This window comes from Peromyscus maniculatus, chromosome 2, assembly GCF_049852395.1.
Source record: "Peromyscus maniculatus bairdii isolate BWxNUB_F1_BW_parent chromosome 2, HU_Pman_BW_mat_3.1, whole genome shotgun sequence".
NCBI classification, from domain to species: Eukaryota; Metazoa; Chordata; class Mammalia; order Rodentia; family Cricetidae; genus Peromyscus; species Peromyscus maniculatus.
Window position 1 is genome coordinate 156,233,224 of NC_134853.1, and position 23,191 is coordinate 156,256,414.

Genomic DNA, 23,191 nt, shown 5'->3' on the forward strand with positions numbered 1-23,191 from the left:
CACACCCGGGAGCTAGGGTGTACCCTCTGTAAACAATTAAGAGGTCAAAGTATAGACATAGAAGTCAGGAGACAGCTTTAAGGAAAGAACCCGCCCCGGACCTGCGCGTGTGCCTCAACACACTCTGCAACTCAAAGACGGAGCGTCCCACTTCTAAGACTACAAATCCCAGCATGCCCCGCACTGCGTGTGAGTGGCATTACGCAGTGCAAGCTGGGATATGTAGTTCCGTTCCAGCACCGGCAAAAGCACATAACGCCCCGTGACGTCAGAGGGCTCGGGGGAAGGAGTCGGAATCCGCCCAGGCTCAAGTTAAATCATCCTCCAGGGAGCCGACTCTGGAGTCTCTGGCTGGCCCGGTTTCTACTGTTAACAGGTCCCACCCCGCAATCCCGGCGGCTCCATGGTGTGCGTTGAGTACTCTTCCGCGTGACTTTTATCACAGTGACAGGGGAAGTACGGAGAGCAAGGACAGGCGCCCGTTGGTCAGAGTAGCAGACGGGCTGGAGCGTGGTTGCCTGCGCCACGGCGGAAAAGACGTGGCAAGCTCCCTTTGGGCAGCTACTTGGCTTTCTTCCGCCCGTCATATTTATAGGTGCTTTCGGCGCAGGGAGTGCTGGGAGCACGCATGCGCAGGCTGTGGCGGGGCTACACCTCCAACGTCCGCAGGCGCGGGAGCTGTCGGGTAGTGGCGGCGGCGCTTTGCGGCTGGTCGCGCAGGCTGGGTGCGGGCGGGCGCGGTGGCTGTGGCGCGCGCAGGTGATTGACTGGTCCTCTGGCTAAGGGGAGCGCTTGTTTCTTTCGGCTGGCAGGTGCCGGAACCCGTTCGGGCGGAGGCGGAGGCGGCGCCGGCAGTCGCCCGGCTCGTCCAGCGCCTTTTCGGTCACGGCCATGGCTCCTCGGCTGCAGCTGGAGAAGGCGGCCTGGCGCTGGGCGGAGACGGTGAGGCCCGAGGAGGTGTCGCAGGAGCACATCGAGACCGCCTACCGAATCTGGCTGGAGCCGTGTATCCGAGGCGTGTGCAGGTGAGGCTCTCACGTGGCCGGTGCGGCGTGAGTGACGGACCACGGAGGTGCGCGGTGCAGGTGCCTCGCCCGGGTGTGCACCACTCGAGCTACGCAGCCCCCGGAGTGATGCGGCTGCTGGGCTCTCCTCCAGAAGATGGCGGTGGAGATGGTTGGAGATAGGGCTTAGTGAACGCTGGAGGGTTGGTCGGTCTTGGCCAGAGCTGTGCCTTTTTTCATTTGTCAAAGAGGAACTTAGAGGCAGCGAACTTCGTTACGTTATATCTTCCGTTAATGCACGCTGAGAAGGCCTGATCACCTGAGTATCATTTTCAGAGAGCAGCTTTAGAAAAACCTTTGGTCAGCCTATGTCATCGGCCCCCCACTCTCATTGGCCGGCTCTCTCTTTGATCTGGTACCTGTTTCTTTTGGTCACCCGAACTTCACACCACTTTAACAGAGTAACACTTGACCTGTGCAAGTTCTGTTTCTTTTTGCTTGGCTCTTGAACGTTACCTTTTCTCGACCCCCTTCGTTTACGTTCAATCCTTAGGTGTAAAGTGGTTCTTTCTCTCTTTCCCACCTTGTCATCCGGTCCGGTGTGTTGAATCGAATTGATTAAGGCTTGAGTTAGGCTTGCTTTGTAGCTCCATTGCTTAGGGAGATGTGGAAGATGCACAAGCCTTGGTTCATGGTCCCGGAGTTGCCTCAATTGAGATAATGCAAGTTAGGAAGTTTTCGTAAGTAGGTGCATCGTTCTGATCTCAGGTATCTACTCATAAGGACATCTTGGATCCTCTCAGTTCTGGAATGACATCAACCTGTGTATTACGGAATTTAAACAGCTTTACTCATTTGGAGTAAATACAGTGCTGGAGGTTTAGCTTGGGGGTAGAGTGGTTGTTTTGTATACTTGGTTCAATTCCCCGGCCTTGGGGATAAAATAAGAAGCCAGCGTGGAAGTGGAGGGATGGCTTATTGGGGTTCAGGCTCCTTCAAAGGACCATAGCATTATTTGTTCCAACACCCACATCAGGTAGTTTACAACCACCTGTAACTCCAGCTTCAGGGTATGCAAAGCCTTCTCAATATTATGGACATCTGCTTATCACTACACATACGCACACTTAAACTTGAACACATAAATAATCCAATAATCCATTTTGAAAGTTGTAGGAAATTAGTAGAGTGTATTGTATCTAGGGTATTTCTTTTCTATTTCTTTTTGTAGGGCTGGAGACGTTTGTTTTGCATGATTGAGGTTTGTGGGTGTGTTTGTACATACCACCAGTCTGCATGGAGGGCAGGTGGGGATGTCTGATCCCCTGGGATAGACTTAAAAAGGTTTTGAGATTATTATTTATTTATTTATTTATTTTTTGGGAGAAAGGGTTTCTCTGTGTAGCCCAGGCTGTCCTGGAACTCACTGTAGACCAGGCTAATCTCAAACTCACAAATCTGCCTGCCTCTGACTCCTGAGTTACGGGATAAAAGGGGTGTGCCATTACGCCTGGCTCTAAAAAGGGTTTTCAACTGCTCTATGGGTGCTGAGAACCCGACCCTTAGCTCTTGAGCCATCTCTCTGGTAGTAGTTTTAAGACAGTCTCACTAGGTTGTCCATACTGGTCTCTGTGTGTGTTAGGGGTGTGTCACTCTGTACATGCTTGCCTGGGACATACAGTTTTGCTAGTAAGTACTGTGACTATGAAATCAAGGGAATGATGGGACTGTAGCCATGTGCCATTCTGTTGGTGCTGCAGCTCTTACCCAGAACCTTGTGCAAACACTGAGTTACATGAACTACACTCCCAGCTGGTAATTGTGGGTGTGAAGTGATGGAGTGTATAGTGTCTGTTTATTGCTTCCTGCTCTGAACCCTCCAGATGATAGGCAAACACTGCACTGAAAAGGCATCCCCCCAACCCCCTTTCCAGGTTTGGTTTGCATTTACTTAGTTAATGAGTTGAGGGTCTTTTCAGGTTCACATTGGCCATTTTATTTCCTTTTTTTTTTTTTTTTTTTTTTTTTTGATTTTTAGAGACAGGATTTCTCTGTGTAGCTTTGGGCCTTTCCTGGAACTCACTCTGTAGACCAGGCTGGCCTCAAACTCACAAAGATCCACCTGGCTCTGTCTCCCGATCCTTTTTCTCTCTTTCCTTTTTTTGGGGTGGGTGGTTTTTGACTTGGCGGTAGAATTGGAGGCAGGGTTTCTCTGTGTAACAGTTCTGTCCTGGAACTTGTTTTGTAGACCAGGCTGACCTTGGAACTCATAGAAACCCTCTTGCCTCTGCCTCCTGAGTGCTGGGATTAAAGGCCTGCGTGCACTACCACACCCAGCTTCTTTCTGTTTTTGTTTGTTTTTGGAGACAAGGTCTGATTATGTAGTCTCTGCCTCTGCCTTTTGAGTGCTGGGATCAAAGACATTTGCCCCCATGGCCCACACCATTTTTTCAGTAGATGGATGTGTAGATTGTTTCTTTTTGTAATAAATTGTGTGTGCACTTGTTCACTGTATCTCAGAGGGGAATTGTGTCATGAGGCAATTGTCTTTAACATTTTGAGGATAAAATTTTTTTTCTCAGTGTTTTACAAGCAGTGTAGGAAGATTCCAATTTCTTCACATTTTTTTACATTTGTGTGCTTTTTGTGGTTTGATTTGCATTTCCCTGATTACTAACTGGAATATCTTTTTTTGAGACAAGGTTTTTCTACATAGCCCTGGCTGTCCTGGAACTCATTCTGTAGACCAGGCTGGCCTCAAACTAACAGATCCACCTGCCTCTGCCTCCCAAGTGCTGAGATTACAGGCCTGCCACACCACTGCCTGGCTCATGTATTTTTTTTAAGAGAAATTATTTTTAGGGTTTTGTTTTGGACAGAGTTTCATATAGCTAATGTTGGTCTCTGACTCTGGCCAAGGACGACCTTGAACTTCTCCTTCTGCCTCTTAACTTCCCCAGCTGGTATCCTATCTGTGAGGTCCTGGGGTTCATACCACGACATCTTCACTCTCCCCACCTTTTTTTTTGGGGGGGGGGCAGGGTCTTACTACCTAGACCAGGAAGATGGATCACTACCTAGAGATCCGTCTTCCTGCCTCTGTCTCCAAGGAGTAAAGACTTGTGCCACCACACCCTGCCTCCAGGACTTTTGGTATCAGAGTAAGAACAATGGTACTAAGTACTTGGATTCCCCTTGGTGTGGGTGGATGGGTGGCTGTGGGTGAGTGAAGGTCTGAGAACAGCTTGGAGTTGGGTTGTCATGTGGGCTCTGAGGATTAGCCACTGAGCCATCTTTCTAGCCGCCTTGTCTTTGGGTTTCTGACTGTGTAGCTCAAACTGTCCTTGAAATTAATTTTCCTTTGCCTCCAGCAGGCATCCCTACTGCCTGCTTTTAATATGAACTTCTCACATGTATCCCTGTATGTCCTGGAACGTGGTGTGTAGATCAGGCTGGCTGGTGCTAAGATTAAAGACATTGACGACTGCACCACACTATTGCTGGTTTGGGAGATTTTGTGTTGCAAAGCCAGTGTCTTGTCCTGCTTGATTGCCTGTCTACTCTTAAGAGACTAATCCTTCCAGGCTGCTGAGGAGCAAGACAGTGAAAGTGATGTCTAATCCCAGGCCACTACTCACCATTGGGAGTTTGGTTTTTCGAGACAGTCTCATTGTGTAGCCCAGCTTGAACTTGAGATCCTCCTGCCTCAGCCTTTTTTGGAGTTGGGATTATGACTCTACCACCTTGCTCTGGTCCCCCTCTCCTCCACAAGGGTTTCTCAGTATAACAGCCCTGGCTGTCCTGGAACTCACTCTGTAGACCAGGCTGGCCTCTAACTCTCAGATCTGCTTCTGCCTCCTGAGTGCTGGGAATTACAGGTATGCACCACCACCACTGGCAAAGTACATTCTTATTTTTAATTGTGAGCCTAGCCTTTAACGGCTGAGCCATCTCTCCAGTTCTCCAAGTACATTCTTTAAAAGAAAGTTAGGACCAGGTGTGGTTATGCATGCCTTTAATCCCAGCTCTCAGGAGGCAGTGGCAGGCCTGGTCTACAACAGGTCTACCCTGTCTCAAAAACAGAAAACAAAAAAAGAAAGTTGAGGCTGGAGATGTGGCTCAGTTGGTAGAGTGCTTGCCTGGCATGCAGGAGCCCTGAGTTCTATCCCCACTGCATAAACAGGTTGTTTGTCTATAATCCAAACACATGGGAGGCAGAGGCAAGATTGTTGTTCTAAATGTAAGATCAGGTGGTGCAGGCCAGCAGAGGCTACAGAGTGAGACCTTGTGGTTTTGTTTTGTTTTTTCGAGACAGGGTTTCTCTGTAGTTTTGGAGCATGTCCTGGAACTTGCTTTGTAGCCCCGGCTGGCCTTGAACTCACAGAGATCCATCTGCCTCCTGAGTGCTGGGATTAAAGGCATGTGCCACCACGACCTGGCTAGCCTGGCTTCTTAGCCTAATCTTTCCACTTGCTGTCCTCTGCCTGGGATGCTTTGTCTTTCTGCAGTAAGTCCATTCTACCTGCCCTTGCAGACTCCCGGGGGGCAACACTTTCTCCTCCGGTGAGGTTTCTTCTGCTACAGTGCATCCGTTACCATAGCACTTGTTTATCTGAAGTTTCGTATTTTCCCTGTGTGTCATACCTGTTCTGAGCCATTTTTAATGACTGGGACTTTGAATGTCTTTCATCTGAGTTATCTCTGGTCTGTCATTGTTAGTTGTACCTCTCTGTGTTTGACAGGAGATGTGTGTATCTGTAAATTCAGTGGCTTTGCCGCCGCAGTGACAGGATTTGTTCATATGTAATCGTACCCCTTTTACTGGGAGGCATTGTGACAGGTCTGAAGGCCGGATGCTGCCAACATATCTGTCAACAGTATCACTCTATAAACCACCCAAACAGATCTTCCCCAGTACACGGCTCTTACTTAACCCAGTGCCACTTCCATAGCTGTCACCAGTGGGGTCTGAAAGGAAAAAAAATTGAATAAAGGGCACATGAGATGGCTTAGCAGGTAAAGGTTCCTGCTGCCAAGACTGATCTGAGTTCCAGGTTGGAGATCCACATTATGGTAGAGGGAGGGAACAGACCTTGCAAATGGTCCTCTTCATAGCATGCACACACAAAATTAAAAAATCAAGCCAGGCAGTGGTGGCATGCAAACCTTTAATCTTAGTACCCGGGAGGAAGAAGCAGGTGGACCTCTGATCTTGAGGCCAGCCTGGTCTACAGAGCAAGTTCCAGGATAGCCAGGACTACACAGAGAACCTGTCTAGAAAACAAAAACAAAAAAGGAAAAGAAAAGAAAGGCATGTGCCACCATGCCCAGCCCCCTTTGCTTTGCAAGAAATGAAATTAACCAAAGAGTTCTGTTTGAGGTGGGCATGGTGTTACATGCCTGTTATGTCTGTATTTGGGAGGCTAAAACCATGGTCCATCTTGGTAAAGTGAGTATCAGTATAGAGACTGACTCAAAAAACAAAAACAAAACAAAAACAAAAAGTAATTGTGTTTTTAAGGCTTGTGTGTGCTCTTCTGCTTGTACATAGGCTTAGGTTTACATACAGTCTCACTTCTTCCAAAATGCACTGGCATTGAACCCCAGTCTGGTCTCATGAGCTCTTGGAAACCCCTTCAGCTGCTCAAGGCTGGGATTGCAAGTGTGCCAGCCAACACACCAGTCTTTGATTGCCATTGTTAACTTAAACATCAGTTCCTTAGGAAAGACTAAAAGTTCTTAAAGTGATAAGTGCAAGTACTACAAAGTGGTGCTGGTTTGTCCTAGCTGAGCAGGTTCCCAAATGGGAGTGATCGATGAGTTTCAGCAGCAGTCTTATGAATTAACTGCTAGTCTCCTTATCTGAGGTGTTGTTACTCGCTGCCCACCTTTAGGATACTTTTCTTGACTGAGCTGTTTTGAACACTATTTTCTAAGAATTCAGGAACACGAAATGTGCATTGCTGTTTTGCTTACATGTCTGTCTGAGTGTCAGATCCATTAGAACAGGAATTACAGACAGTTGTGGGTGCTGGGAATTGAACCCAGGTCAACAGCCAGTGCTGTTAACCACTGAGCCATCTCTCCAACTTAATGTCACTTCTCGTTTCAACTTGTTTGAATTTAATGCAGAATGTGGTGCATCCTATGTGTTCTGTTGGATGGGGTAAGTATGGGGGCTGTTAACAGCACTGAAACAACTCTTCCAGGGTTTGTGAGTTGATTGTTGTATACCTCAGTTAATTTTTTTTTAATAGAACTTGGAGCTTTTGTTTTTGAGACAAGGTCTCACCTGTATACCCTCTGGCTGTCCTAGAGCTCACTTATGTAGACCAGACTGGTCTCAGATTCACAGACTGCTGGGATTAAAGGCATGTGCCACCACACCTGACTAGAATTTTTCTTTTTTGGGTCATTTAATGTTTTTGTTTGTTTGTTTTTAATAATTTATTTGTGCTTTATGTACATTGGCATTTTGCCTGCATGCATGTCTATGTGAGGGTGTCGGATTCCCTGGAACAGGAGTTACAGACAGTTGTGAACTGCAATGTGGATGCTGGGAATTGAACCCCAGTCCCCTGGAAGAGCAGCCGGTGATCTTAACTGCTGAGTCATATCTCCAGCCCCATTTAGTGGTTTGTTTTTTTTTTTTTTAAATAAAAAGTGCTGTGTAATGCTGTGATTTTTGAATAAGATTCAGTTAGGAAGTCAGTGTGATGGCACATGCTTTTAATCCTAGCATTCAGAGACAAGTGGAAAGTGGAGTCTTATGAATTCCAGGCCAGCCTGGTCTACCTATTTATGTAGAGAGATCTGTCTCCGAAAAAGAAAAAGAAAAAGGTCTGAAGAGATGGCTCAGTGGTTAAGAACATTGGCTGCTTTTCCAGAGGACCTGGGTTCAGTTCCCAAGCACCGACATGGTAGCATCTTACACTTGCCTGTAACTCTAGTTCTAAGGCATCTGACACAGACATACATGTAAGCAAGCAAGCAAGCAAAAAAAAGGATGGTATTCAAGTGGTTTAGCATAATCCCTGCCCGCAACTGTGGGTACTTGTCCAACTGAAATAAGTTCTGCTTCTGTTGGGTGCTGGGTTCCTGTCTGTAGCTATGGTGAGAAGCTATTAACCCCATCTCAATAACACAAGGACTCAAGTGTACAGAGTTCCAGGACAGCCAGGGCTGCATAGAAAACCCTGTCTTGCTGGGGGTGGTGTTGAGGGGCAGAGGGGAAGATAGACAAATAAATGAATAAATGAATAAAAACTCAATTCTCTTCCTTTTCACTTCCTGTGAATATTTTTAATTAAACTGTAATTCTTTTTTTTCCCCTCCTTGTAGAAGAAACTGCAGAGGAAATCCGAATTGCTTAGTTGGGATTGGTGAGCATATCTGGTTAGGAGAAATAGATGAGAATAGTTTTCATAACATTGACGATCCCAACTGTGAGAGGAGGAAGAAGGTGAGTAATTGTGGCTGGTAGGCCTTGTTTATTGTTGTTGAGGTCCTGTGTTTAGAAACCTGTTAGAGTGGACATGTATGTGCTACAGTAGTGGGGAGGGGCTGCATCCAATCCCCAGAATTCCTCCCTGCTCTGAAAAAGAAGTGGAAAGAAATCACCACAAACTGTCAACTATTTCAGTAACCTAAGAAGATGTTAGAGAACTCATGGCCTTGTGCGTTTGAATTCTTCCTTTTTAATTTGGAAAAGGCTAGTTAAGCCATAATTGCCACATTATAACTGTATGAAAGTATTTATTTGTGCTGGGGATCAAACCCAGGGTCAAGCACATGGTAGGCAAGCCATCCGCACTGAGCTACATCCCCAGACCCCAACATAATGCTTTAAGAACAGGTAATCATGCGGGGCAGTAGTAGCTCATGCCTTTAATCCTAGCACTTGGGAGGTAGAGGCAGGCAAATCTCTCTGAGTGAGGCCAGCCTGGTCTACAGAGTGAGTTCCAGGACAGCCAAGACTGCAGAGAAAAACAAAACAAAAACAGGCAGTCACACAGTACAGCAAACCCTTAGACAGTGGTCTTGGTTTGCATTCTGATTCTGTGTTGCTTTAACAGAGAGCATGTTTTGTTTAGGACTTAGAATGTCCTTAAAGGAGAGGTGCAAGTTGCCATGATGGTTTCTCTGCTTTCCAAATCATCAGCCTTCTGTAATTGTATACGCACACACACATACATATATTAACACACATTTAAAAAGATGCGTTAATATTTCTAACAAACCCATCATGCATCAGTGAGCTGTTGTATTGATACTTTCCCAGTTAAAAGGGATATTTGTTTTAAGTTCAAGATCTTTGATATAATAGAAGGGGCCTTCCTTTCTGTCTCCCAGCTCTTCTAGAAATCTCATTTTGACTTTGTACTAAATATAATGAAAAGCCTGAGCACACATGCTTCAGAGCAGCTGTTGTAATTGTAGGTTTAGGAGACTGGAGAGGACAGTAGTGCTGGAGAGGAACAGCTTGCTGTCTGAGGCCTCTTCTCTGGTCAGCCGCAATGCAGTGGTGGTCAATCAGAAAAGGCTCCCATCCAGGTTCTGCCCCACCTGCAGCTAAGGGGGTTGAGATGATCATTCATGCCAAACCAACTGGGACAGGCTTCAAAATGTTGAGTCCGTAAACTTAGGAATAATGCTCCTTATAAATGTTGAGTTTCGGGGAGCCTCATGTTGCTCTATGACTCTTGTGTTTCTGTAGAATTCGTTTGTGGGCCTGACTAACCTGGGAGCCACCTGCTATGTCAACACCTTTCTCCAGGTGTGGTTTCTCAACCTAGAGCTTCGACAGGCGCTGTACTTATGCCCAAGCACCTGTAGTGACTACACAATGGGAGATGGTGTCCGTGGAGGAAAAGGTCTGTAGGGATGGGAGCAGGGGCTGCCTGCTGAGGGTATTGCCAGCCAAATCTCTTATAAATCCACTACAAAGGAGGCAACATGCTTCTGGTTCCATCCAAGTGTAATGCTGTAAACATACTCTCGGGATTCAGAATATACACATAATCAACTAATAAGTGAATCATTTTTAAAAATTATTACTATTATTTCTAAAGATTTGAGGGTGATCGTGGCACACACTCCGGAGCAGAGGCAGGCAGATCTGAGTTCGAGGCCAGCCTGGTCTATAAAAAGCAAGTTCCAGGATAGCCAGACTACACAGAGAAACCCTGTCTTAAGAGAGAATGAAGGGAAGGGAGGAGAGAGGGGAGTGGTGGGGGAAGGGAGGAAAGAAGAGAGGAGAGGAGAGGGAGAGAGAATGAATGAGAGAGTAAATGAGAGAATTTCAGATAAAAAAATCGATAAATGAAAGAAATACCTCCCACTCTACCTCCCCCCCACCCCCCCAAAAAAAACATTAGAAATAAATGTGTTTTAGTTAGAGAGATGGCTCAGCTAGGACCATTCAGGTTTTAAGTACCCAAGTGGTGCACAAAACCATTTGTAACTCCAGTTCCCAGGGGTCATGTGCCTTCTGGCCTTCTTAAGCAACAAGCAATTGCAGTGTATATACATACATACATACATGAGCCAAAGCACTCATACATAAAATAAAAAGAAAATATCTTAATTTTGTGTGTGTATATGAATGTTTTGTTTTACATGTGTGTTTGTGCACCATGCTTGGCAATAGTAGAGGACATTGGACTCACTGGAACTGGAGTTACAGGTGGTTGTTAGCCTTCATATGGGTGCTGGGAATTGAACCCAGTCCTAGAAAAGAGGAGCCAGTGCTCTTAACTCCTGAGCATCTCTCCAGTTCCATATCATCCTGGCGTGCGTGCGTGCGTTTTGAAATGGTCTCTGTACAGCCCTGCCTGGCTGCCCTGGAACTCACTGTGTAGAACAGGCTGGCCTCAGACCTATAGAGAAGCATTTGCCTCTGGATTGCTGGGATTAAATAAAGGTGGGCAATACCACGTCTGACCTTTTTAATTAAAAATGTCAGCATCTACATTCTAGTAGGCTGACCCAGATGCCTTGGAACTCTTGCCCTGTCTCACAAGTGCAGAGAATCTGGGCATGTGTACCACCATGTCTGGCTGGGGTTAGGTAGATCTTTTTTTTCTTCCTTTTTTTAAAGTGAAATTTGCATTTTCTTTCAATAGATTATGAGCCTCAGACAATTTGTGAGCATCTACAGTACTTGTTTGCTTTGCTGCAAAACAGTAACAGGCGATACATTGATCCTTCGGGGTTTGTTAAAGCCTTGGGCTTGGATACTGGACAGCAGCAGGTAAGAGCGTCCAGTACTCCCCTCATATCCCTTTTACCCTTCTCACCTTCAAAGGTGCTCACATATGTCTTTCTAGGGAAGATGAAATAGGGTGCTTGTTAAATGTAATTTTTGACTGGATGTGGTGGTAGACACCTTTAATCCCAGCACTTGGGAGTCAGAAGCAGACAGATCTCTGCGTTTGCCAAGACCAGCCTGGTTTACATAGAGTTCCAGGCTAGCTAGGCCATACATAGTGATAACCATGTGTGTTTAGGTGATCATGGTGACCACAAAAAGGATTGTTCCATCCTTTGGAACTGGAGTTACAGGTGTTGTGAGCTCCTGATATGGGTACTGGGAACTGAACTTACTTGAAGAGCAACAAGAGTTTAACTGCACGTGGTGGTGGTGGTGGTGGTGGTGGTGGTGGTGGTGGTGGTGGTGGTGGTGGTGGTGGTGGTGGTGCACGCCTTTAATCCCAGCATCCTGTCACAAACAAACAAACAAAAAGAACTTAACTGATGAGTGATTTCTCCAGCCCGACTATATTCTTTTTGGTTTTTCGAGACAGGGTTTCTCTGTGTAGCTTTGGAGCCTATCCTGGAACTCACTCTGTAGCCCAGGCTGGACTCAAGCGCCATCACTGTCATGCCAACTATATTCTTTACTTTCCTTTTCTCTCCCCCCCCCCCCCTTTTCCAGACAATATTACTCTGTGTAGCCCTGCCTGCCCTGGAACTCACTCTGTAGACCAGACTGACCTTGAACTCACAGATCCGCCTGCCTTTGCCTCCAGAGTGCTGGGATTAAAGGCATGCGCCACCACCGCCTGCCCTCTCTTTCTCTTTTTAAAATTGTGTTTTGTTTTAGTTTATGTCTGGGTGCTTGCCTGTACATATGTATCTATCTATGCACTGTTTGTTCCTTGTGCCTGAAGAGGGTAGAAAGCATTGAATCTTCTGGGACTGAGATAGTTGTGCTGGGCACTGAACCTGGGTCCTCTGCCACAGCAGCCAGTGAGTGCTGTTGACTGCTAAGCCATTTCTCCAACGTATCAACTGTTTCTTAAAACTGGTTGGGGACCGATTCAGTATAGCTGTAGTCTTATTAAATGGTAAGTTGAAAATACTGGTAGTTTCTGATTAGCATTTGTATTAGAAGTCAGGGAGCTAGATACAACTTTTTCTTTCATTAATCAAACTGTAGGATGCCCAAGAGTTTTCCAAGCTCTTTATGTCGCTGTTGGAAGACACTTTGTCTAAACAGAAGAACCCAGATGTTCGGAACATCGTGCAACAGCAGTTCTGTGGGGAGTATGCCTATGTGACTGTGTGAGTATTGCAGCTTTCATGACACTGCCTTTCAGTTCAGTCCCAGATTATTGCTGTGCTGGGTTATCATGGGACCTCAAGTATTTATAGCAATCCATTTCCATGGGAACATGAAAGCAGCTACCTTGCCAATTGCGGTTGACTGCTTGCAGGTCTTGAGAACTGTCTGGCTGAAAGTCTTTGACTGTTTAATGTGGGTGGAAATAAAGGTAGGAAGCAGCTCAGTTTTCTAAGTCATGTCCATGTTCTAGACCTTAAGTGACTGATTCCCTAGTCAGCATTTATCTTTATTTTACCTGTAATTCAAATGCTACAATTTCTGTAGCAAAATAATCGAGGTTATAAACACTCCCTCCCCTCTGTTTAGGATGTGTTAATAGTGACACTGGGTTGCTCTTCTTAACTTTATTTTTCATTGCAGTTGCAATCAATGTGGCCGAGAGTCTAAGCTTTTATCAAAATTCTATGAACTGGAGTTAAACATCCAAGGCCACAAGCAGTTAACAGACTGCATCTCCGAATTCCTGAAGGTACTTGCATCTCAGCATACATGGCTTCTGCTCACTGGTGGTTCCATGCTATTTTGGATGGCATTTTGATTCATGGGTACATCCATTATTGGAGACTTTTCCATATAAGAAATACTTGCTTTTATAAAGGTCCAAAGGGAACTAAAAAGTACCAAAGCAGCCAGTATCTCTTAACTGATTTTTTTAGGGTTTTGCATGCTCATTTGTATGTAAACTATGTGTATGATTACAGGCAGCACAGTATTTAAGGGAATCTGGTCTCTGTTATCATAAAGCTAACTTATCTTCTCATGTAATAGAATGCATTAAGTGGGAACACAGCCTCTCCCTCTGTGTTTCTGCTTTCTGTGTGTTCTGAGTTCTGCAGAGATAGGCAGCTCCCTTTCCTTCCGAGTGAGGAAGGCTTCTTATCAAGCCTGACCAGGCAGACAGTGTGATAGATGAGCTTGGAGCACAGTTTCCTGTCTTAAACAGTGTCGTGTGTATGTTCTCTCTTGTACACAATAGCAGCCTGAAGCCATTAATTGTGCCTGGAATTATCCTATCTAAAGGTTTCCTGAGTGTTGACTTTGTGTAGTAAGCACCATGGTGATATTGGGCTGACAGTACTGGCCAAAACAGGCAAAATCAGCTTCAGTGGAGGTTGTAGTACAGTAGCATGGCTACCAGGGGCTCATTAAATAATAAGAGTAAAATTTGTAGTGGTCGACCACGGTGTGTGCTGTGGAGGAGGAGAATCCAGGTTTGAAATGAAAGGTTTGAATTGCAGGAGTGAGCAATACAAGAGAGCAGGAGAAGGGTGTTTGTAGGGTCTGAACACTGGAGGGCAGAGTTGCAGTGGGACAGGAAAGTGAGTGTGGCAGTGTTTAGCACAGGAAGAGTGACAAACATGGGTAGCTGGATAGAGATGGCACGACAGAGAGACCTGGTTTGAGTGTGACGTCCTCAGGGGAGACTCCAAGGCCGCCATCGTTGTAATCCTGCGAGCGACTTTGGAGTGTTTTAACAGGATGACTGGTGCTCTCTTGAAGAGGCTGAAGGGTGAGGCTTGGGTGGAACAGGATGCAGGGCTGCCAGGACCACAGGATAGATGGGTAGCACTGGCTAGCTGGCTTTTCTGTCTTCAAAGAGTCAGTCAAACTTAGGCACTGGGTAGGAAAGTGAAAGTCAAGGGATTTTAAGGTTTGTTACCTGATTAGTTGGGAGAGGAATTATTTGTGAGGTGAGGACAGAGCTGAAGGCTGCAGGTGGAAAGGAAAACCAGGAGTTCAAAGCCAGCTTCAGCTACGTCAGGTAAAGAGAGTTTTGTGTTGGATGAGACCCCCTAAAAGAGTTTGGCCTGATGGATAGCTCCATGGCAGAGAGCTTGCATAACATGTTGAGCACCTTGGATTACACACTCACTCACTCATTTTCTCTCTCTCTCTCTCTCTCTCTCTCTCTCTCTCTCTCTCTCTCTCTCTCTCTCTCTCTCTCTCACACACACACACACACACACACACAGGTATTGAACATGTTTCACTTGAAGGAGAGAAATGAGGATTTTATGAAGCTTGCAAGGAGGGAAGAGGACTAGGGCCAGTTTCCCAGCCCTAGGAGCCTGAAGTATGGAGTGACAGTGAGAAGGAGCAGCTGGTCATACAAGGAAGCTGTAGGCAGGACCTGTGAGGAAGGAGGAGTATAGATAGCATCCTCAGTTGGATGGGAGCTGCTGACTAATTGTGCTTTGCGCTTGAGCTTTCTTCACATCCTTCCCAATTGGCTGTCTTCTTATTCCTGATCAGGAAGAAAAATTAGAAGGAGACAATCGATACTTCTGTGAGAACTGTCAAAGCAAACAGAATGCTACAAGGAAAATTCGACTTCTAAGCCTCCCATGCACTCTCAATTTGCAGCTGATGCGTTTTGTGTTTGACAGGTGAGTATATTGTAGCAAGCAGAGAGGACGATGGTCCGATGACTCATGGAGCCTTTGATTCTTCTGAATGCATTTCATGATGGTGCAATAAAAAAATTTTTAAAGAGAGCCAGGCGGTGGTGGCGCATGCCTTTAATCCCAGCAGGCAGAGGCAGGTGAATCTCTGAGTTCTAAGCCAGTCTAGACTACAGAGTGAGTTCCCAGTGAGCATCCCCAGGACTACACAGAGAAAACCTGTCTTGAACTGTGCCTCCTGCTCCCCCCCCCAAAAAAAAAGAGGCCAGTTGTATATAGGTATATAGATGAGAGCTGGAGATATAAAGAGAATCTATGTTTCTAAATACTATTAATTTTTTAGCTTTTTAATTAAAAACTGTAAGTATCTGACTGAATTACTTGATATGATCATATATTGCATCTTTCATCTTGTAATTGAAACAATTGTGTGGCTCTGCTCCTGGAGTGCCTTGTTAGCAGAAGGGATCAGCCTTTGTCCATGTACACTAGATTACTAGATGGAATACAGCTGCTGTGGGGCTTATTAAGGAGCTGGCAGCATGTGTACACGTTTTTTTTTTTTGATGGATTGACTATTATTACTGTGTGTCCTCTTTATGGCAGGCAAACCGGACACAAGAAGAAGCTCAATGCCTATATCGGCTTCTCGGAGAGTCTGGATATGGAGCCATATGTGGAGCACAAAGGTACTGTTTCTATCCAGCTGTGTCTATTGTTAGACAAACCGCGGTTGGCTCTCCATGCACATAGCTGCAGCAGTCCTCGATCCCCGTTTTCAGGCTTTGCGGACAGCAACTTTTTTGATAAGATGTTATTTTTCATTTATTTTATTTTGTTTTTTTTTTGAGACAGGGTTTCTCTGTGTAGCTTTGCGCCTTTCCTGGAACTCGCTTTGGAGACTGGCCTCGAACTCACAGAGATCCACCTGCCTCTGCCTCCCGAGTGCTGGGATTAAAGGCGTGCGCCACCACCGCCTGGCCTTCATTTATTTTATAAGAGTAAGCGCACCTGTCCCATCGGACCCTGTTCAACCTATTAACACATTGATAAAATTTCAAAATAGAAATGTGTGATTCTGCAAACACCCAGAAAGTGAACATTCGCATGAACCACCCAAAGAGAGAAACCTTATTACAGCAACCTAGAGCCTGCTGGATGCTCATCATCCCGCTCATCTTTTTTCCCTTCCTTCCTTCCTTTCTTCCTTCCTTCCTTCCTTCCTTCCTTCCTTCCTTCCTTCCTTCCTTCCTTCCTTCCTTCCTTCCTTCCTTCCTCTCTCCCTCCCTTCTTGCTTCCTTCCTTTTTTCCCCGTGTTTTTGAGACAGGGTTTCTCTGTGTAGCCCTGGCTGTCCTGGGACTCACCATGTAGACCAGGCTGGACTCTAACTCAGACCCACCTACCTCTGCATCTTGAGTGCTTGCTGGGATTAAAGGTGTGTGTGTGCCATTATCACCTTGCTTTACTCCCCCCACCCCCACTAAGTATTTTATACAAACTCACTTTCCTCCAGTCTTGATATTTGGGTTTATTCCTTTTGCCTCCTGGGAGAGGGCCAGGCAAATGATAACATATAATTAACCCTGCTGTGGTGTTGCTCTGGGTGGGGAGGTTGGCTGGAGAAAACACCATCCCAGGTGTCTCTCAAAGTAGGTTTCTGACAACACACAAAACAGTCTAATTGGACCTCATTAACTTTATCTGGATTGTCTAGTCTGTTTATGCTTGATATGATTACTGATTTATTCCTCTAATTCAGACTTACTGTAACACAGTCCAACCCCTTTTAAATTAACTAATTTGGTTAGGATATAAATTATTTCATTGGGATATTAATGGGTTATGTATCTTTGTTATATTTAATTCTCAGTCATTCCCCTCCTCCACTGCCCTCCCTATACCATGCATCTTACTCGAACTGGTTCCTTTTCTTCCTAGCTAGTCACACCTGCTTTCCTACACATTATATTTATTATTATTATTATTATTATTATTATTAGTTTTTTGAGACAGGGTTTCTCTAGCTTTGGAGCATGTCCTGGATCTCACTCTGTAGACCAGGCTGGCCTTGAACTCAGATCAGCCTGCCTTTGCCCCTTGAGTACTGGGATTAAAGGCATGTACACCACTGCCCAGCTTCTTACACATATTCTCATTACCCTCTCTTACATCCATTTTGTAGTTCTTTACTTCATTGGCAGTTTCAAGCTCCTAGTCTCTCTAAGGTTGCACGCTTAGTTACTTTAGAGCCGTGACCTATGACTTAGTTACTTTAGAGCAGTATGGAATGGTGCCACTGTCTTTTCTGACCCTGCTATCTTGGACATGCTACCTTCTCTTTGTCAAAAATTATCTGCCAAGAGATTTTTCTTGAGTGGGACAAATGCAGCTTGCTCCATAAGACCCTTAGGTTTATTTCTGGGACACTTGCCTACTTAGATGTCATCAGTGTATGGCTTGAGGATCACCCAGATTTAGGATTGGTCCATCTGTGGTGATGAAGTTTCTTCCACTTTTTTTTTCTGCTGCTCTGCAAGGCTAGGGAGCTGTCTCCTCTTTTAAAAGGCCACACTTCCCAATCCCTTCCCAAATAGTTTCTCTAAGTGGGGACCAAACATTTAAATGTCTGAGCCTAAGGGGGACATTTTCATTCAAACCACCATAACTGATAATTCACTTCTGTTATTTAGTGAGCTTAAGAATTCTTGTTTTAAAGAAAACATGGGATATTTACATGTAAAGTGGAATGAATACATTTTAGCTCCAAAGAAATTCTGTCATTTGTGACAAGGATAAATCTGAATGACAAGACCTGAAAATATAATAAGCTTGGGTATAGAACGAAAAAATCCTTAATGTGGAGCTCATATAAGTAGATATGAACTGGGGAGCTTATCTTACAACGATGAAGCTCAAGGGATAAAAATTGAAGATCTGTTACATGATGTGGTGGACTGAAATTAACCCGTTCCAAGCCAGGCGGTGGTGGCGCACACCTTTAATCCTACCACTCAGTAGGCAGAGGCAGGCGAATCCTGGAGTTCAAGACCAGCCTGATCTACAGAGCGAGTTCCAGGACAGCCAGGCCTATACAGAGAAACCCTGTCTCGAAGAACACACAAACAAAAAATACAACAGTTCCTTGTGTTTTCTGGGAAGATTTGAAGAGTAGGAAGATTCATACCATTGGTAACATCTGCTGGCCTTGCCCTGATGAGCTGCATGGCATTTGTGTGCTGTTTAGTTCTGAGTTCTTAGTTCTTGCCAGTTGAGCAGTTTTTTTAAGACATGTGTCTTGGTGTATGTCTGGAGGTGTCAGAGGACAGTTTCTTCTTTTCCCCCTTGTTGAATGGGGTTTGTCTTTTTTCCACTATGCTTTTTATTCCAAGGCTAGCTGGCCTGAAATCTTCCAGCCAGTTCTATTCTCCCTCAGGAGCTCTGGGATTCTCTCCCTGGCCCAATTCAGAAATATTTGTGTCGCTCCTCTAGTATTTTTATCTTAACCCAGAGTTTTGACCCACATGTTAATCTTTATTAGTGTCCTCATTGAGTGACAAGTGTGCAGGGATTTTGTTCCTTAAGTCAACTGCTATTTTCTCCTAGTCTAAAACAAGGTCCAATATGTTCATTGAGTGATTCACTGTTTTTAAGGGTATTACAGCGGTGTAACAAAGTTGGGTGTGAAGTTGTTTTTAGAGCAATATTGTTTGTAAAAGCTTCCTAATCTTTTACCAGTTTAAATATCTATAGACATGAGATGGTTCCAAATATTGTGGTGATAAATTATGCTTAGTTATTGTAAGTAGTTTTTTTCTTTAAGAATTTTTTGCCCATTTGAGTAGTTTAGCTGTGTATAGCCCACAATAGCCTTGAATTTGTTGATCCTCTTACCTCAGTCTCTGGGATTCTGGGTTGTAGGGATGCAGCCACTATGCCCAGCTCTTAGGTGTTACATTTTGTATTCTGTGCATAAAGAACTATAGTGTTACTAGTTTATGCTCAAGCTATAAGGAATGCTATCATGGAAAGTTACTCTTTTTTACTTGCAGGTGGGCCGTTTGTGTATGAACTCAGTGCGGTCCTCATCCACAGAGGAGTGAGTGCTTATTCTGGCCACTACATTGCCCACGTGAAAGATCCTCAGTCTGGAGAATGGTACAAGTTCAATGATGAGGACATAGAGAAGATGGAGGGGAAGAAATTACAACTGGGGATTGAGGAAGATCTAGGTAAAACCTTTAAGTTGTGAGTGCCCTTTTCAAATATAAATTTTGTTGTTGTGGTTGTTGACTTGAGACAGGGTCTCACAGTGTAGCTCTGGCTGTCCTGGAACTCCCCATGTAGACCAGCCTGGCCTTAAACTCAATAGAGATTTGCCTGCTTCTGCCTCCTGAGTGCTGGATTAAAAGCGTGTGCCACCATGCCTGGCTTAAAATAAAACTTCATTCATTCATTTACTTATTTACTCTTGGCAATGTTTAAAGTTGTCATGGCCCAAGATGGTTAATGGGTATTGAGGATATTAACACCACTAGGCATCTTTTGTTAGCAGTTCCTGCTTCAAGAAAAACCAAGCATAATTTTTGCCCAGAGATGGTGTGCCCAGAAAGTATGAAGGCGAAGTAGTCGGTATCAGTTATAGGTTTATTCCCTGTGCCAGGGAAGGCTAGTCATTGGATCTTAGAGGAAGGTGTGCCATCTTCTTTCCCGTTGAAGTAATAACTGTGTCTGAGGAGACAGTCTCCTGACAGCTCTCATCCCCTCTGCTGTCGTCATCTTAGTTTTGTTCCCCAGTGAGTGGCCAGGTCTGATGGGAGCCCGTGATCTTCTCACTTCCCCCCAGGATCGGAGAGAGTGTTTATTATGTTTAGTATTTTGAGGTACGCCCAGGTTGGCCTTGATCTCTTCAGTTGCGGTGGTCCTGCCCCTTGGTCCCCAGTCAGATACTGCAGGGATTACACCTGTGCACCACCACACCTGAGGAGGAGCACTGGCACTTAGGCCTTGCTGGCTTTGAGTCTCTAAGTCCCTTTTCATTTAGAGACTATGTGTTACTTTTCTTGTCACTGTCACAATACCTGACACAGAAAGCTGTGGTGAGCAAAGCTCACGTTTCAGGGCATTGTGAACGGAACCTCCATGGACAGGAAGGTCTGAGCAAGCAGCTCAGCCTTGGGGGCTGGGGCATGTGGGTATTCATTCACGGTGGTCTTTGCAGTAGAGTGAGGAGCAGCCCTAGCCACACTCTCTACCCACCAGCCCTACTGCCCAGGTCCTGCCAGCAGCTGGGGGAGTAAGTGTTCAAAACAGTGTGGTGGGCATTTCACATCCAAGCTGGACTGAGGTGACCCTTAGGTTCCCAATATTTACTATAGTGTTTTTTATAGGAACAATGTTACCACCAACTTTATTTTATTGTACTTTTTTTAAAGATAAACCTTAGGTTGTAAATAATTGTGTCTTCATTTTGAGTGTCTATGGCAGTTGTCTACATTGTAAAAATGAAATTGTAAGATTTAAAGCATTTTTAAAAAGTTGTTAGGTCTACTGTGAGTAGTCCTCAATTTTAAAAGAGCTTAAGCGAGTCTTTTGTTTTACCAGTATTTTTCAGTTGTTTTTTTTTTGTTGTTGTTTTTGTTTGATTTTTCAAGATAGGGTTTCTCTGTGTATCCCTGGCTGTCCTGGAACTTGCTCTGTTCTTGAACACATAGAGATCCGCCTGCCGGTTGAGTGCTGGGATCAAAGGCATGTGCCAGATGACCTCAAACTTGTGACATTCCTTACCTCAGCCTTCCAAGCTCTGATATTATAGCTATGCATGTATTTTGATTTTTCTTTTGTTTGCTTTTACTATGTGGGTGGAGTAGTGTATTAAGATAGGATGTCATGTAGCTTAGACAGGCTGAGGCTGTATGTAGCATGAATCTTTTTTTTTTTTTAAAGATTTATTTATTTATTATGTATACAGAAGAGGGTGCCAGATCTCATTGCAGATGGCTGTGAGCCACCATGTGGGTGCTGGGAATTGAACTCCCGACCTCTGGAAGAGCAGTCAGTGCTCTCAACCTCTGAGCCATCTCTCCAGCCCCGTAGCATGAATCTTAAAGAGTCTTTATTAATAAAACAAACCTGGAGGCAAGTATTGGGATGAACACTGGAAAATCAGAGAAACAGAACAAGCCACAGCTAACCTCACCTGGCCAACTTCTCAGCTGGTCTTGTTTCCTCAGACTGGAAGCTTCTGTGTCCTCATCCCAATGGCTCTCAGCTGAACTGTGCTGCTCAAAACCTAAAAGCTTAACCAGCCAAATGCTTCTAGTTCCTGGTCCTCACAGCCTTATATATCTTTCTGCCTTCTACCACCACTCCCTGGGATTAAAGGCTGAGTCACCATGCTTGCCTGTATCCTTGAACACATGGATTTCTGCCTCTGGAATGCTAGGATTAAAGGCGTGTGCTACCACTGCCTATCCTAAGTATCTAGTGGCTTTTCTGTTCTCTGACCCCAGATGTGGGGAACACAATACTACCACACCAGGCCTCTTTAAGATCTTCCTCCCTCAGCCTCTCTGAATTCTATGATGAAAAGAAGCTGTTCCAGTCATCTAGCTTTGGATTAAATTTTATAATTCTGGCTAACATTTAGGGTCAGGCAAAGGTGGCACACACCTTTAACCCTACCACTCTGAGACCAACACTGTACTGAAAAGAAAGGCGGGGGTGGGGGACGACTCAAGCCACACTTGTAATAGTGCTGTTGGGTTTTGCCCTGTGACTTTTTTTTTTCTTTTTCCTTATTTTAAAATGCATTCATTCAGTCATTTAGTCATTCATGGTTTTTCCGAGACAGGGTTTCTCAGTGTTGTTTTGGTCCCTGTCCTGGAACTGGCTCTGTAGACCAGGCTGGCCTTGAACTCACAGAGATCTGCCTGGCACTGCTTCCCAAGTGCTGGGATTAAAGGTGTGCGCCACCACTGCCCGCACTGGAACATTAAACTGGCCACCATAGGCTTCCACCTTTTCTTAGGTTTCCCAGAATGGCCCCTGAGTGTAGTTATGTGTCCCATACTCAGCCATAGAACTTTGTCCTCAGGGGGACATATTTCCATCTTTAAAAAATGGAGTGATAAAGCCAGACAGGGTATCCTGTATGTATCCAACAGTCTTATTAAATAAGAAACACAGAAACAATGTAAAAGAGAAAGCCGAGAGGTCAGAGCTAAAATCTCACCCTTCCGCCTGCTTCCCGAAAAAGAGCTATTTCCTGTGTGTAAATCGGTTCAAAGTCATTCTGCCTTCTCATTGGTTGTAAACCCAAACACGTGACTGCCTCGTCACTGCCTGTAAGTACAGCCCTCCAGGTCTTAAAGGCATATGTCTCCAATGCTGGCTGTATCCCTGAACTGTGGGATTAAAGGTGTGTGCCACCACCGCCAAGCTCTTTCTATGGCTCTAATAGCTCTGACCCCCGGGCAACTTTATTTATTAACATACAATCAAAATCACATTTCAGTACAATTAGAATACCACCACATACCTGTTATTCCAGCATTCTAGCAGTGAGGCAGAAGGGCCACAAGTTTGAGACCAACCTTGACTGCAGTGCAGCACTGCCTCAAAACATAAAGGAGTGTGACAAGAGTGAGTACTTGTCTGTTGTACATACCTTCTCATCACCTTCCAGTGAGGAGATGGCTCTGGGCTACAGGAGCCTGCAGGCAGTCCTTGTTACCTGAGTTCTGTCTATCCCTAGAGCTCACGAGGTAGAAGACTCCCAAAAGTTGTCCTGACTTCTTCTACCAGTGCTGCCTGTGCTGGGTGACACACAGGCACAGAATAAACGAGTGTAAAAGAATTCCTGTCTAAGGAACCACTACATCTGTATGGCATTTCAGTCTTTTAGACCTTGGGTATATATATACTTTAGACATAATTATTTTATAATTTTCTGTGTATGAATATTTTGCCTGTAGGTTTGTGTACTATGGGTCTATAGTGGTGCCCCTGAGTTCTACTAGGGCCTTGAATCGCCTGGGACTAGAGTTACAGGTGGTTGTGAGCCACCATGTGGATGCTGGGGATTGAACCTTGGTCCTCTGGAAGAATAGCCAGTACTGATAGCTGCTAAGCCATTGCTCTGGTCCCTAGACATATTTTT

At 45.0% G+C, this 23,191-nt stretch overlaps 1 protein-coding gene across 8 annotated transcripts in view; it reads left to right on the forward strand.

The window, feature by feature from the left end:
- The first annotated feature begins 215 nt into the window (after positions 1-215).
- The window catches only part of Usp48 (ubiquitin specific peptidase 48), a 67,087-nt gene continuing 44,111 nt past the window's right edge, over positions 216-23,191 (forward strand). For 2 of the 8 annotated variants that reach the window (XM_015999280.3, XM_006980856.4), the window contains exons 1-10: positions 216-408; positions 813-1,025; positions 8,346-8,466; positions 9,721-9,877; positions 11,129-11,256; positions 12,445-12,569; positions 12,991-13,099; positions 14,884-15,017; positions 15,639-15,721; positions 19,083-19,262. In XM_015999280.3, coding sequence (XP_015854766.1) covers positions 404-408; positions 813-1,025; positions 8,346-8,466; positions 9,721-9,877; positions 11,129-11,256; positions 12,445-12,569; positions 12,991-13,099; positions 14,884-15,017; positions 15,639-15,721; positions 19,083-19,262 — 1,255 coding nt within the window. In that variant the 5' untranslated portion in view covers positions 216-403. Of the gene's footprint in view, positions 409-666; positions 686-812; positions 1,026-8,345; positions 8,467-9,720; positions 9,878-11,128; positions 11,257-12,444; positions 12,570-12,990; positions 13,100-14,883; positions 15,018-15,638; positions 15,722-19,082; positions 19,263-23,191 lie in introns of those variants that run through there. The other 6 variants (XM_006980857.4, XM_006980859.4, XM_042272122.2 and 3 more) reach the window with 4 other exon arrangements.